Source organism: Xenopus tropicalis, chromosome 9, assembly GCF_000004195.4.
Source record: "Xenopus tropicalis strain Nigerian chromosome 9, UCB_Xtro_10.0, whole genome shotgun sequence".
Classification (NCBI taxonomy): Eukaryota; Metazoa; Chordata; class Amphibia; order Anura; family Pipidae; genus Xenopus; species Xenopus tropicalis.
The window spans coordinates 14,397,787-14,411,481 of NC_030685.2; the positions used below are offsets into that span (position 1 = coordinate 14,397,787).

Genomic DNA, 13,695 nt, shown 5'->3' on the forward strand with positions numbered 1-13,695 from the left:
TTCTCGGTCTGGCTGAGCAGGAAGTGATGGAAATGAGGATCATCCCTGGTGCGCTGTAAGTGAACAAAGAGAAACTGAGATGCTTCCCTCGAACACGTTAGCGCCAACCTCGTGCCAGTGCTCTGATAATACCATAGCACCAGCAGCAGTACCTTCTAACCCACACAGCTAGCACCCAGTGCAAGAGTTCCAGTGACATGATAGCACCACGGTGAGCAACCACTAAACACACACACACCCAGTGCAGGACTTCTGAACCAGAAGGGCTTTAGCACGTGACAAGGACACTTATTTTTGCCTACTTTAGAGAGTGTTTGGGTGCCAAATCTGATGCTTTACAGGTTTTTGCTTAAAAATGACCTTAAAACTGCCCCAAGCTCCTGTGCAGAGATCCATTCCCTTCTATGTCGGAGGCAGTTGCTATGCTCATGTGATTAATGTGTGAAATGCCTTTGCTTACCTCTGTGGAAGGCGGGGGCCAGCTGAACCGGGATACTGTTTTCATTGCAAGCTTCTTCAGTGAGCTTGGCTGGGGGCTGGGAGAGTCCTAAGGAAATAACATGGAATAACTTAGCAAAGGTTACCCCTATATAAGTACAAACTGTCATGGCAGGGATACTCCTGAAGGACTCTTCACTGCCCCCCCATACTGAACCATAACCCTAAGAACAGATTTGCTCCCTGCTCTGATTGCAAACCAAGAACATCTGTAGTAAAAGCAAGAGCACCTTTCACAGGGAATGCCCCAGCTTAGGGAAACATTTACATTTTAGGGCACAAATAAAAATAAAACACCTGGTGTAACTGTCCCTTTAAAGTCTGTGTCACCTCACGAACCTGAATAAACACAAAATGTACAGGATATGTAAGGAAGCCCACCCCCCCCCCTTTTCTTTTCCTTTTTTCTCTCTCTCCCAATAACCCCCCCCCACAATTTTCTGGGGCACCGTTCGTGACCCCAACCCCTTCTGTCTTTCCTTTTCCCTACTTCTCTTGAACAAAAATTGTTTCTTTTTGAAAACTCACAATAAAGAAAATCTTTCAAAAAAAAAAAAAAAAGTCTGTGTCACCTGTAGTTGTGCTCCTATACTCTGACTTGTAGCCAGTGGTTAGTGTACCACTGTAGTGCCCTATAAGGCGTGCCAGAGCTCTAAGGCATTTTATGGGTAAATAAAAGAATGGCAACTGCAGATTAGGAGGAGTGGAACTTGTTTGCCCAGGGCAGATCCATTTGCACAGCTCTCTGTGGTTTCTCCTAATCTGGATCACTGCTTCACCCAGATAGCATAGCCTAGTGAAGTTTATATTTTCCTTAGCGGAAATCTTAGACACAGGGATGCCCAGACTGGACGGTGCCATTTCAATGAGCTGCAAGTATACATTTGGTGTTCGGAGTGGCAAATAAACGGCATACAGTAACAAAGCAAATGTAAATTTGCTGCCACAGAGTACAGCCACACAAAATCAGAACAAATCTAGGCATCCCAGATTCAGACTCTTCCATTCCTCACACTCATTTCCTCAGTTTTTAGTTCTATTCCCAGCGGAAGTGAAAAGAAGCTGTGGCTAACAACCAACAAAAATCCTACCTTAAGAGAGATAATCCTGGATCCACCAAGAGGATACGTTTCAGTGTAAACAGCCCGCACTTAGCATACATGCCCAGATGGTGTGGCAGCATAGTTGAAAACTACCAAAATGCCCCATTAAAACTAGGCATGTATCGCTCTTTAAAGAAGAAGGAAAGGCTAAGTCACTTGGGGGTGCCAAAATGTTAGGCACCCCCAAGTGACTTAGATCGCTTACCTTCTACCCCCCGGGCTGGTGCCCCTGTATGGAGAAAACAGCACCAGCCCGGGGTAGCAGCAATCGCTTCCTCCTTCCTCTCTCGCTGCGCGCGCATGCGCAGTAGAGTGAAAAGCCGAACTTTAACAGAGAAGTCGGCTTTTTCACTCTACTGCGCATGCGCCGGACTCGGAGTCTCAGGGAATGGAAGGCGGAAGCTCATCGCCCCAGGTGCCCGGGGCTGGTGCGGTTTTCTCCCAATAGGGGCACCAGCCCGGGGTACGAGTTAAGCGATTCAAGTCACTTTGGGGTGCTTAACATTTTAGCACCCCCAAGTGACTTAGCCTTTCCTTCCCCTTTAAGGGATAGTGATACATTCACATTCATCAGGGTCATCATTTTAATAAATTCTTTCATGAAAAACATACTGCTGCACAATGGCCCCCTGCAGACCCAGTCCCCAGTGCCTTAGAAGCAGACATCAGTCTTTTGGAGGTTGGCCAAAACACAAATGTAATTAAAGCCCCAGTACATCAGGTTGTACAGTCGTCCCACAAAGCAAAGCATTGAATGCTGGGATATTGGGGAAGGGAGCTGAGTCAGACACCCAACACAAGTTTCGTAAGGGGGTCTGCAGTGAGGCAACAGAGGTTTTAATAAAGGGACAGTAACAAGTTTCTGTTCTGATAAAAGTATCACTATCCCTTAAGGTAATATTAGAAAGATAAACAATACAAAGTGACAACAAAAAATATAGCCTCAAAAAACCACAACAGTTAGTTGCTGGAGAAAATCAGCCCGAATACAGGTAGCATTTAAATTAAAAGTTTAGAAGAGGCCAAGCTATCAATGGTGGGGCATCATTCCTGAAAATGAAACCAAGCTGCTGTCCTGTTTATTTACAGCTGGCTATCTAGCAATTTCAGTACACTTTGCCTTCATGGAGCAGTACTATAAGTAAAAGCACAACCCAAAATAAAAAAAAAAAAAACTGATCCAGGCTTTACTTGCCCTTCAGCCTTCCATACACACCTTGTCATCCTTGGGTGGCCTCCCGCGTTTGCGTGGGCTCTGGTCGCGGGACCTTTTCTGAGGAGAGTGGGACGAAGACTCAGAGGATTTCCTCCTCTTTTCACCAGTTTGTTTCTTGCCCTTTCCCTCTCCTTTTTTGCCTTTCTCATCACTGGAGTTCTGTGGGTAAAAAGAATGTGCTATTGGCGAAGCTCTCAAGCAATACGATTGGCTACAACAAGCCGGCTAATCAATTTTAATTGGAAGAGTCAAGAATTATCGCATGACGTGTGTGACATAAGTGTTTAACCCTATGTAAACAACTTCCCTCACTATAAAACACACACAATTTTCTTTCCAAACCAGCCTAAGCTTATATCCCGCAGCTACTAGAACACACCACTCACATGTTCTTTTGCATGCTCTTTTGCTTTGGCTTTCTTCAGGAACTCCTCCACTGCATCCACCGCCTGCTGGAACCGCTTGCCCTTGTTAGCCTTGATCATTTCCTCCTTATGGGCATGGTATGGTTTAAGCTGCTCCACTTTGATCCAGGCGCTGAAAAGAAAAAAAACAGCGACAAATTGGTTCCCATGAGCGTACTAAGAGGTTCTTTTATACAGGACTTGGTATTCCACTCTAGCAGTACATACATCAACATGTAATAATGCTGCCACTAGGGGGAGCCATATACTGATCCTATAAGCATGTATTTGTGGGCAACAATATACAGTCAGCAATGCAGGGGTAAAACAAAGCTGAGTGTAGAACAAGAGGTGCTAAAGCAGGGTATAAAATATAACTTAATATACTATATACCAACAACACTATAAAGGGAAGATTTCCTTTAGCACAATATGACCAATGCCGTTGTAAGAAGCAGCAACTGTCGATTTTTGTGGTTTGGAATTATGTAACATTCTTGGGACTCAAAATTTGGTCTTTCATTTTTAAACAGTTATGTGGTTGCTAGGGTCTCCATGTTTCCTAGCAAGCATGCAATGGTTTAAATGACAGTCTGGGAGATAAACAGGAAAAGGCCTGTATAAAAGGTAAGTGATAGATATTAATAGGGCACAAAAGACAGAAAATAAAGCCAAAAGGCACAAAAGAAATACTGGATGCTCATTTTACAGTGTCCCATTTAAAGTTCCATTTTAGGTGAACTGCCCCTTTAACTTTTGTTGTGCAGGTCTCCAGTTTGGACTTTTAACCACCTATCTGGTTTCTGCATTTACTGACCTTGGCTACTAAATATTTGTTTAAAGAAGAAGGAAAGCTAAAATTACTGAGTGGCGGTTGTCAGTGAGTTGTCAGGCAAAGCCTTTGTGATTCTAGTAGCTCAGCTCACCTCCGACCCAGGGCCAATGCGCCTCTTCCAAAACAAACACACTAACCCGGGGGTCTTTCTGCCAAGCCAGCGCCATGTCAACTTTTCTGACCTCCCTGGTCTCCTCTGTGCTGGTTTTGGAAGCCCGCAAGCAGATACCTCACTTGCCCACAGCAGCCAGGGGTTACTAGGGAAGCCGGAAAATATGGTGACATGGCTCTCAGCATAAAGGCAGTTGATAAGATTGTTCATCTTTACATTAAAGGGGTAGTTCATCCTAATAGCATCTTTTATTATGTTTTAAAATGGCCAATTCTAAGCAACTTTTCAATTGGTCTTCATTTATTTTTATACTTTTTGAATTATATGCCTTCTTCTGATTCTTTCCAGCTTTCAAATGGGGGTTACTGACCCCGGCAGCCCAAAAACTATTGCTCCGTGAGGCTACAGTTTTATTGTTATTGTTTCTTTTTATTACTTATTTTGGTATTCAGTCCCTCTCCTATTTATATACCAGTCTCTCATTCAAACCACTCCCTGGTTGCTAAGGTACTGCAAACCCTAGCAATCAGATACCTGTGGGAATTCCAAACTGGAGAGCTGCTGAACAAAAAGTGAAATAATTAAAAAAACAAAGATTAATTGCAACTGTCTTAGAATATTATTCTCTACATCAAACTCTACATTTACTCAGAGGTGAACAACCCCTTTTTAGTATGACATAGAAGTTAATATTCTGAGACAATTTGCAATTAGTTTTCAATTTTTATATAGGAGAAAGACAGAACTAAAAAATAAGGAATAAAAAATGAACAATAATAGTAAAATTGTAAGCACGTGGAGCAATAGTTTTTGGCTGCCGGGGTCAGTGACCCCCATTTGAAAGCTGAAAAGATGTAGAAGAGGAAGGCAAATAATTCAAAACCTATAAAATATATAATGCAGACTAATTGCAAAGTTGCTAGGAATAGGGCACTCTATAACATACCAAGTTAACTTAAATCATTTTCTTGTTGCTGGGATGGCACCCTTTTATACCTCACATATAATAAAGGCTCCTTTTTACCAATGGTCCCATCCATGCAAGCAGCCTGAATGCGGAACGCGTCATGTAATAATGACTTACTGATCTTCCGTGCCAAAGAATTTAACGAACAGACACTTTTTCCCACGCGGCTTCTTTAAATCTTTAGGAGGGTTGACGATCTGCAAGAAATAAGAAGGGAATTACAGGTTATTTTAGGAATTGGGGTGTCTCTGTTGGTTCAGTTGTTACTATTGCGTGATCCATTCGGACTTACCTTCCCAGGCCATGGAGGGTAGCGCCCAAGTTTTCCCCTAAAAATATGAATTAAAAAAGAAAAAATTAGACACTGCCAAAAGTAGGGGGGTTGTGTACAGCAAGAATGTCACACAACTTGGCACCTCTTAGGGCAGGATTCTGGGAACTGTAGTTTAGGTTGGGTATCTATGGACTAGAATAGGCTAGATAAATTGGTTTAGCAGGTAACAGATTACCAATTGACTCAGTATAAATACATTGGCCCTTATGCATAAGCTCATATGTGCGTGCCAAGTGTGGGCATGCTGGGAACTGTAGTTCTGCAAAACCTCAAGCCCCAAAGGGGCCTATCCCCAATTTAACCAATCTGCACCTATCAAAGTAACCCATAACAACCAATCACTAATTAGATCTGATCAATCACCAGACTAAAATAAAAAAAAAAAAAAAAGAAACCTCTCCAATTGACTGCAGTGGGTTCTGAAACGAGTGGAAATTTCCTTAGAGCTGGCAAGTAAGGGCCTAGAGTATTTTCAGGGGAGCGGATAATCCAAAACTCCCCCCTGCCTGGAGTTTCTAAATATAACCATGGTTGGGCTGCTATGGTCTGCTTTAACATTTATTCTCTGCGTTACCATGGCTGCAAGGATGCAGTTAGTTGCCCCTGGAAATGCAGCAACCGAGATAAAAACACGCCAGCCGATATAGATATTTATATACAATAAATGATGGCTTTCCGTAGCAGGGAGAATAGTGTTAGTGCATTCACACATTGGCACGATGGCACACAACTGTGCTTCCCCTGCAAGAAACCCACAACAGTGACCACAATGGGACCCGATCCCCCCCCCCCCCCCTCCGGATGATGCTTTTTAGACAGAGAGGAAACACACACAGTGTACACAGATACTTCCCCGGCTGGAATCCCACCCCGGACCCCACTGTGCAGCCCATGCCCTGTACATTCATACAGCACAATAAAGAGGAGATGCATACGGTCAGGAAGAAACACAGAGAGGCTATATCAAAAGCAGATAAGGGACAGCGTGGGCAAGGCAACTACAAGCTGTCTAGGACCAAAGAGAGATTAATATTTGTGTAGATAAAGGGAGCGCTCCAGCTCTTGCTTACACTCGTGCCATTAAATAGAAAAGCCTAATGCACATATAGCTCATACTATAGCAATGCCTGCTGATAAGAAACCTAGGCCACACTGTGTAAACCCTGACGGACAGCTACAAGTGCAGCAGGAGGGTTCTCTCTGTGATCCTGACTGCATCTCATAGGGGGCTACCATACAAGCACAACACAGTTAGTTACATAACAGAACCATATGCCAATTCTACTTCTCAGGTAGAGCAGGCATATATCACTAGAGATAGTGCCCATGTTTACCCCCTGCTCCATACATTCCGGTTCACTCCCTCGTCTTATGCCCAGAGCATGGTGACTGCCCAGTGTGTTCCTTCAGGGCTGCAGGTTTCTGCTGTATTATTATTAGTCTGTCTGGGCATAATCATGGCAGTACTGCTCAGCCAATAGACGTGTAAGTGCCCCTTAGCTGGAGTCAAGACAGGACTGCCGGCACTCACGAAACAGAAAATTAGGATTGCCTGGGTGCAGAGTTCAGGAAAAAGTACACAAGAAGAAAACTCAGAAGCCGCACACACAGGTCTTATGAAAAAAAGAAAAGCATATTTTTTATTTATAATAATATATATATATATATATATATTAGAAAGAGTGCCGCACTCACAGGGACTTGATACAAAAGAAAAAGTGTTTTTATTGAAAAATAAAAACACTTTTTCTTTTGTATTAAGTCCCTGTGAGTACGGCACTCTTTCTATTATATTTTTATTTTTGTTTTTCACCTGCACCAAGGGCATTTGGACTTGTATAGGGTGTGCTCCTCCCTGTGCAATATATATATATCTCATTGCCAGCAGGGAGTCATGTATAATTTGGCCGACAGTCAGGTACCCAGGGGCCAGCTGAGACACCCACACAATGTTCTCTGTACGCTCTGAGATTCTCTGTAGTGCTAATACTTGCTACAAGCATCTCATCATTTAAGCCCCCGAGCTTTCTTACCCATGGGTCACATTCAAATGTAAAAAAGAGTTGCAGAACAACACAAGCATGAAAAATATTCCTGGGGGTGCCAAGTATGAGCTGTGATTGGCTGTTTGGATGCCCCTATGTGGACTGACAGCCTACAGAGGTTCTGTTTGTCAGTATACTTTATTGTATGCAATCAAAACGTGCCAGGAATTTAAACATAAAGGTGGCCATACACGGGCCGGTTGTAGCTGCCGATATCAGTCCCTTGGCCTGTGTAGGGGCAGGAACGAGGGCCATAACCGACCGATATCTGGCCTGAAATTGGCCAGATATCGTTTGGGCAGGTTATAAGATTCAGTCGGATCGGGAACCGCATCGGCTTGTTGATGAGGTCCCTGAACCAACTGCGCCATTGCTGCCGTTAGAATTCAATCGATTGGCCCTACATTTTCCCGATATCGCCCATCCAATCTCTCCGATCTGAGACCTCTATCAGCCCCGTGCCATGTAAACCCACGTCAGTTAGGATGGATTCCTTAGTACTTAAAGGGGAACTCCACCCAAACACAACTTTAGCTTTTTAAAAAGTAAACAATTTCAAGCAACATTGCAATATACATCAAATAAAAACTAAGCAGCCTTGTCATGATTTGTAATGTAACAATATGGTTTGTTACAGTTCCCTAAGCCCCGCCCCCTGTTGATCTGGCTACTTTGAGACTCAAATTAATTTAACAGTAGTTGCCTGTTCTCAGCCTGCATCCTCCCAATCCCACAATCCCCTGCACACGTGATGTCAATAAGGAAAGGAACATCACAGTGCATTGTGGGTTATGTAGTCCCTGCATGCTGTCTGTAAGCTGTGGAGAAGTTGTTACAATTTGTAACATCAATGTTTTAGCCCTTCCTCCCCCGACAGGATTTTAAATGTTGTAGAAAAGGAAGAACCGTTTTGCAGCTGGATCTCAGCATATACAAATGGTATTTATTCCTACTTGTGATAGGTATATAAGGGGTTTTTGTGTGGCTCTTTAACTAGTTACCCTTTAAGTCACACTGTTCAAAGGTTTCACTTGTAAGTGTAATCACTCTTGTTTGTCCCTTTCTGTTCTCTGGTTCTCTCTCCTGAAACAATGTAGCAAACGTCAGTTCTATTCCCAAGTTTTTAAGCAGCCGGCTCCTGCTACCTTGCTTCCAATGCAGAACCCCCAACACAAACAACAGGAAACAGGTGAATAAAAATATGCAACGAACATATATTGGAAAGCTGCTTAGAAATACAATGTATTTTATTTTAGTTTTTCAGCTGCTGGGTAATAATTCCTATTTTTAAAAATGGTTTCCTTTTTCTCTATAATAAAACAGTACCTTGTACTTGATCCCAACTAAGATATAATTACCCCTTATTGGGGCAGAACAGCCCTATTGGGTTTATTTCATGGTTAAATGATTCCCTTTTCTCTGTAATAATAAAACAGTACCTGTACTTGATCCCAACTAAGATATAATTACCCCTTATTGGGGGCAGAACAGCCCTATTGGGTTTATTTCATGGTTAAACGATTCCCTTTTCTCTGTAATAATAAAACTCGCGAGTCTTTTTCGGCAATTTCCGGAAATCGCCCCGCCGCGTCTGCCATCCCGCCGGCGACTTACATGTTCGCCGGTGGGATGGCAGGGGTAGGCAACTCGGGGAGATTAGTCGCCCGCGAACAGGGAGTTAATCGCGGGCGACTAATCTCCCCCGTGTGCCAGAGCCCTAAATGATTCCCTTTTCTCTGTAATAATAAAACAGTACCTGTACTTGATCCCAACTAAGATATAATTACCCCTTATTGGGGCAGAACAGCCCTATTGGGTTTATTTAATGGTTAAATGATTCCCTTTTCTCTGTAATAATAAAACCGTACCTGTACTTGATCCCAATTAAGATGTAATTAAATATTATTGGAGCCAAAAAAATCCTATTGGGATTTAATTACAGTTTAAATAATTTTTTTAGCTTAAACTTAAGGTAGGAGATCCAAATTATCCGGAAAACCCCAGGTCCCGAGCATTCTGAATAACAGGTCCCATACCTGTACTTTTATGGCAAAATTATAAATAGCATGCAAAGACGATGTTATGATAGATGTAAAATTAGGTTTCATTTCTGGTGTCAGTATCTCTTTAAGACATATCATACACAGGAAAAAGCTAAGGGCCACTTATAACTCTCGCACTACACAAGGTTCCATATCAATGATATTGGGCTACTGACAACCAGAGAGCCCAACCTGACTGCTAACACATGGAACAGTCCACGCTGATAAATTATTAGTATTCCAACCAGGGCATTATCTGCATTAAGGTTGTACTGCCCAAGTGCTCCAACTGTCTGAAAGCTGCTACTTTCCCCAGCAACTGTGAGGGGGAAGACACACAGAGCTACTTAGTAGCAGATACTAAACGTCAGAAAATACCCTGCATAGACAATACTGAGAATTGCCTCTGCTAAAACACACAGAGACAATTATCAGAAAAAGATCAGCATTGTCTATTTTAGTAGCTGTGACAAGTAGCTGCTACTAGTAGCTCTGTGTGTCTTCCCCCTCACAGTTGCTGGGGAAAGAGTGTGCACTGGAACTGCTTCTTAAATGGAGACACATTATTTTTATGTGCCCTATCTAGTGGCCAGCATTCAAGATAAGGATATCTATGTCCTTAAAAAAAAAAAAAAAAAATAGTAGTAATAGAATATGCTGTTTGCATAAGTCTTCATATTAAGGGGGTGGTTCACCTTTACACTAACTTTTATAATGTTATAGATACAACTTTCAGTTGGTTTTTACTTTTTAGTCTTTTTTTCTTTTCTTATTTGGTTTCCATTTCTGACTCTTTCCAGATATCAAAAGGGAGTCATTGACCCCGGCAGCCAAAACCTATTGCTCTTTGAGGCTACAATTTTGTTGTTTTTGTTACTTTTTATTTCTTATCTTTGTAGTCAGTCAAGTAATTTGAACCATATAGTTGCTAAAATTCCTAACTGGGGCATAGAACTGATTACAGCACGCTAAAAAAGTTAACTTTTAGGTGAACAACTCAAAGCAAAGCTCAAAATCTGCAGCATTGGACATTGCTCATGATTTAGAAAATCTGCATGACCGACTGGCAGAAACCAGTGTTGTTCAGGATAGTCGGATGATGCACCTCAATTCTCAACTGAACCCAAATTAGAGCTTTGGATTATACTCCAGCTGAAAGATACACCTCTGCCCAATCTATAGCAATATTTCCCTGCCCTTTTCACTATCCATTCTTTCTTCTGTTTACAAGGATGCTGTTCTACCTTCACAGACTTCAGATACTTCCCTGTATGCGAGTGGGGCACAAAAGAAGCCCTTACTAAAAAAGGACAAGAAGAAAGAACATCGGGACTCTGCCATGCAGAATGACCTTGTTGCCATGTAGGACACGAATGTCTGTTCAGATGAGACCAAGACAGGAATTTTTGGCTAAAGATCAATTTCACATGGTGCAAATAAAATACTGCCGACATTGAGGAACGGTGTTGGAAACATCATGTTTTCATCAAACTGAAGAATAAATGGTGCAAAATACAGAGGGAAAAACTCTTCTGGCTAAAAAAGCAGAAGTTTGGCCGTATAGTCATTATTTAGCAGAACAATGATCCCAATCATTAACACTGAAGCGACTCAAGAGAGAAATGTCCTGCACTGGCCCAGATCTCAGTTCAGAATCAACGGCAGAATTTGCTAATTGAGGAAAAGCATCATCCAACAAACCTGACGTTCCTGGAGAAAAATCTGTTTGGAAGAATGGACCAAAATCCCCCCTGCAAAGTTGGTATGGACTCAGCCTATAGGTGGCCATACACGCTAAGATCCGCTCACTTGGCGAGGTCTCGGAGCGAGCGGATCTTCTCCCGATATCGGGCTAATTTGGTCAATACGATCAAATTAGAATGACAGGAGTAGACGCAGTTGGTTCGGGGACCGCATCAATGAGCCAATGCAGTCCCGGATCCGACTAAATTTTTAAACCTGCCCGATCGATAGCTGGCTGATTTCAGGCCAGATATCAGCCGGGCAGGCCCATCGTTTGTGCCCATACACAGGCCAATAAGCTGCCGAATCAGCCCGTGTATGGCCACCATAAGAGTTTAGGGCCGATACTGCTGCAAAATGGAGCTCTAGGCAATATAAAAATGTGGGGGGGTTAACAATTATACAATATATATCTGACATAATACCTTAAAGGAACAGTAACACCAAAAAATGAAAGTGTATAAAACTAACTAAAATATAATGTGCTGCTGCCCTGCACTGGTAAAAGTTGTGTGTTTACTTCAGAAAGTCTACTATAATTTATATAAATAAGCTGCTATGTAGCCATGGAGGCAGCCATTCATAGGAAAAAAGGCTCAGGCACTTAGCAGATAACAGATAAAACACTATTGTATTCTACAGAGCTTATCTGTTATCTGCTATGTAACCTGTGCCTTTTCTCCTTTTTTCCAACTTGAATGGCTGCCCCCATGGCTACACAGCAGCTTATTATATAAATTATAGTAGGGTTACTGTAGCAAACACACCAATTTTACCAGTGCAGGAATGGCTGCCCCCGGGGCTACACAGCAGCTTATTATATAAATTATAGTAGGGTTACTGTAGCAAACACACCAGCTGTACCAGTGCATTATATTTGTATTACTCTTTTAGCTCTTTTTTTGGTGTTACTGTTCCTTTAAACTAATTTTGAGTTTCGGTGCTTGGCAATAATAAGAACAGTGTTGGACTAGTTATTCAGTAAAATGAGAGAATTGGATTCAGGAGAAAGAAAGGTTCCAGTGGCAAAGACCCAAGGGGGCCGTACTGCTAGTGCAGAAAGTACTATTGTGCTCTGTGCACCAGAAGAGCTTATTATCATTTTACTAACTGGCTTTGTGCCCCCTGGTAACTTGCAGGGAGCCGCTGCCCAAGGAAGGGTTCTCACCCTGTTACTGCCAGGACGGAGCAGGGGATGCTGGGACACCGGAACAAAATGGACCCTAGGGTCGCAAGTAAACTGAAGCAATCAGAGGGGTGCCAACAGCACCAGTGATTCAGCCTTCCCTTGTCCTTCAACAGTCTGTAAACACAGGATACAAATAATAAAACTAAATAGATCATACATCCATTTCCCAGAATATTTTAGGCAAAAAAAAAAGACAACAAAGATTTAAATAATAAGTAGAAAAAAATTGCTAAAAATTGCTCAGTGCAAATACAGGAACACCATAATACATGGAATAATGCATTAGAAGAATATATAGTTTTAAAACTATTGCAATGATCTGACCGATAGCTGTAGGTTTACGGGGCAATAATATAAATTAACCTTTTTCCCTGCACACCAGCAAAGGGCTACCCTGTGAGGTCACTCATTTAAAGTGGTTGCTATAGTATATGGACCTTAGCAACCAAAAAGCAACACAACTCCAATTCCAAACTGCAGGCGAAAAATGACCATTAAAAAAAAAACACACAAAAAAAGAATAGAAGACCCCTTACGAACGTATTTAAACAATCACATGAGTGTAAAAGTTAAATTTAAGGCTATTATCCCTTTACTGTCATCTCCATGTCAGTAAGAGGAAATCTTCACTACCAACAGAACTACAACTCCCAGAATGCTGAGTAGTAGGGAAAGTTGTGTGTGTATCTGCCATTAAGCAGCCATTGTGTGTGTCTCTCAGCAGCTTGGCAGCACAATCGCCCTCCCTCATACTTAATTTCTCGGTTCTTTGTTGATGAAGCAGCTGAAGTCCCAGCCCCAAGGAGCAGGGAGTGAGGCGACACAGGCAGCCCTTTCAACTCAGGCACTGCCTGTCCTTCCCCATTTGTATACAGAGCTGCGCACTCAAGGCCTGCGCGGCCTGCCCTGCCCTACAACCATTCCCACAGCAACACTCACCACACCAAATCTCCTTGTCGCAGGCTCACTGCCGCCATCTTACCGACACAGCCAGCAGCGGGGAAGGGGTAGGAAAAAAAATTAGCTGCGCGGAGGATGCTGGGAACAGGAAACGCTCCCTCCCACCCAAACGCCGTGCGCGGCTCCCCAAGCTGCGACGAATACCCACCCTGTTCCTCCCACCGCGGCGAGCCAATGAGCAGCGTAAAAAAAAATATCGATGAAGCCCAACCAATGATTGGACAGACGTCAGTGTTAGCCACGCCCA

The 13,695-nt window shown here is 42.8% G+C and overlaps 1 protein-coding gene across 1 annotated transcript in view; it reads right to left on the reverse strand.

Annotated features, from left to right (window-relative positions):
* Positions 1-13,507, reverse strand: part of glyr1 (glyoxylate reductase 1 homolog) — a 28,060-nt gene extending 14,553 nt beyond the window's left edge. The window contains 6 exon segments of the mRNA NM_001030494.1: positions 461-547; positions 2,818-2,976; positions 3,204-3,354; positions 5,253-5,332; positions 5,428-5,464; positions 13,428-13,507. Of these exon segments, the coding sequence (NP_001025665.1) occupies positions 461-547; positions 2,818-2,976; positions 3,204-3,354; positions 5,253-5,332; positions 5,428-5,464; positions 13,428-13,465 (552 nt within the window). The 5' untranslated portion in view covers positions 13,466-13,507.
* Between the last annotated feature and the right edge of the window lie 188 nt (positions 13,508-13,695).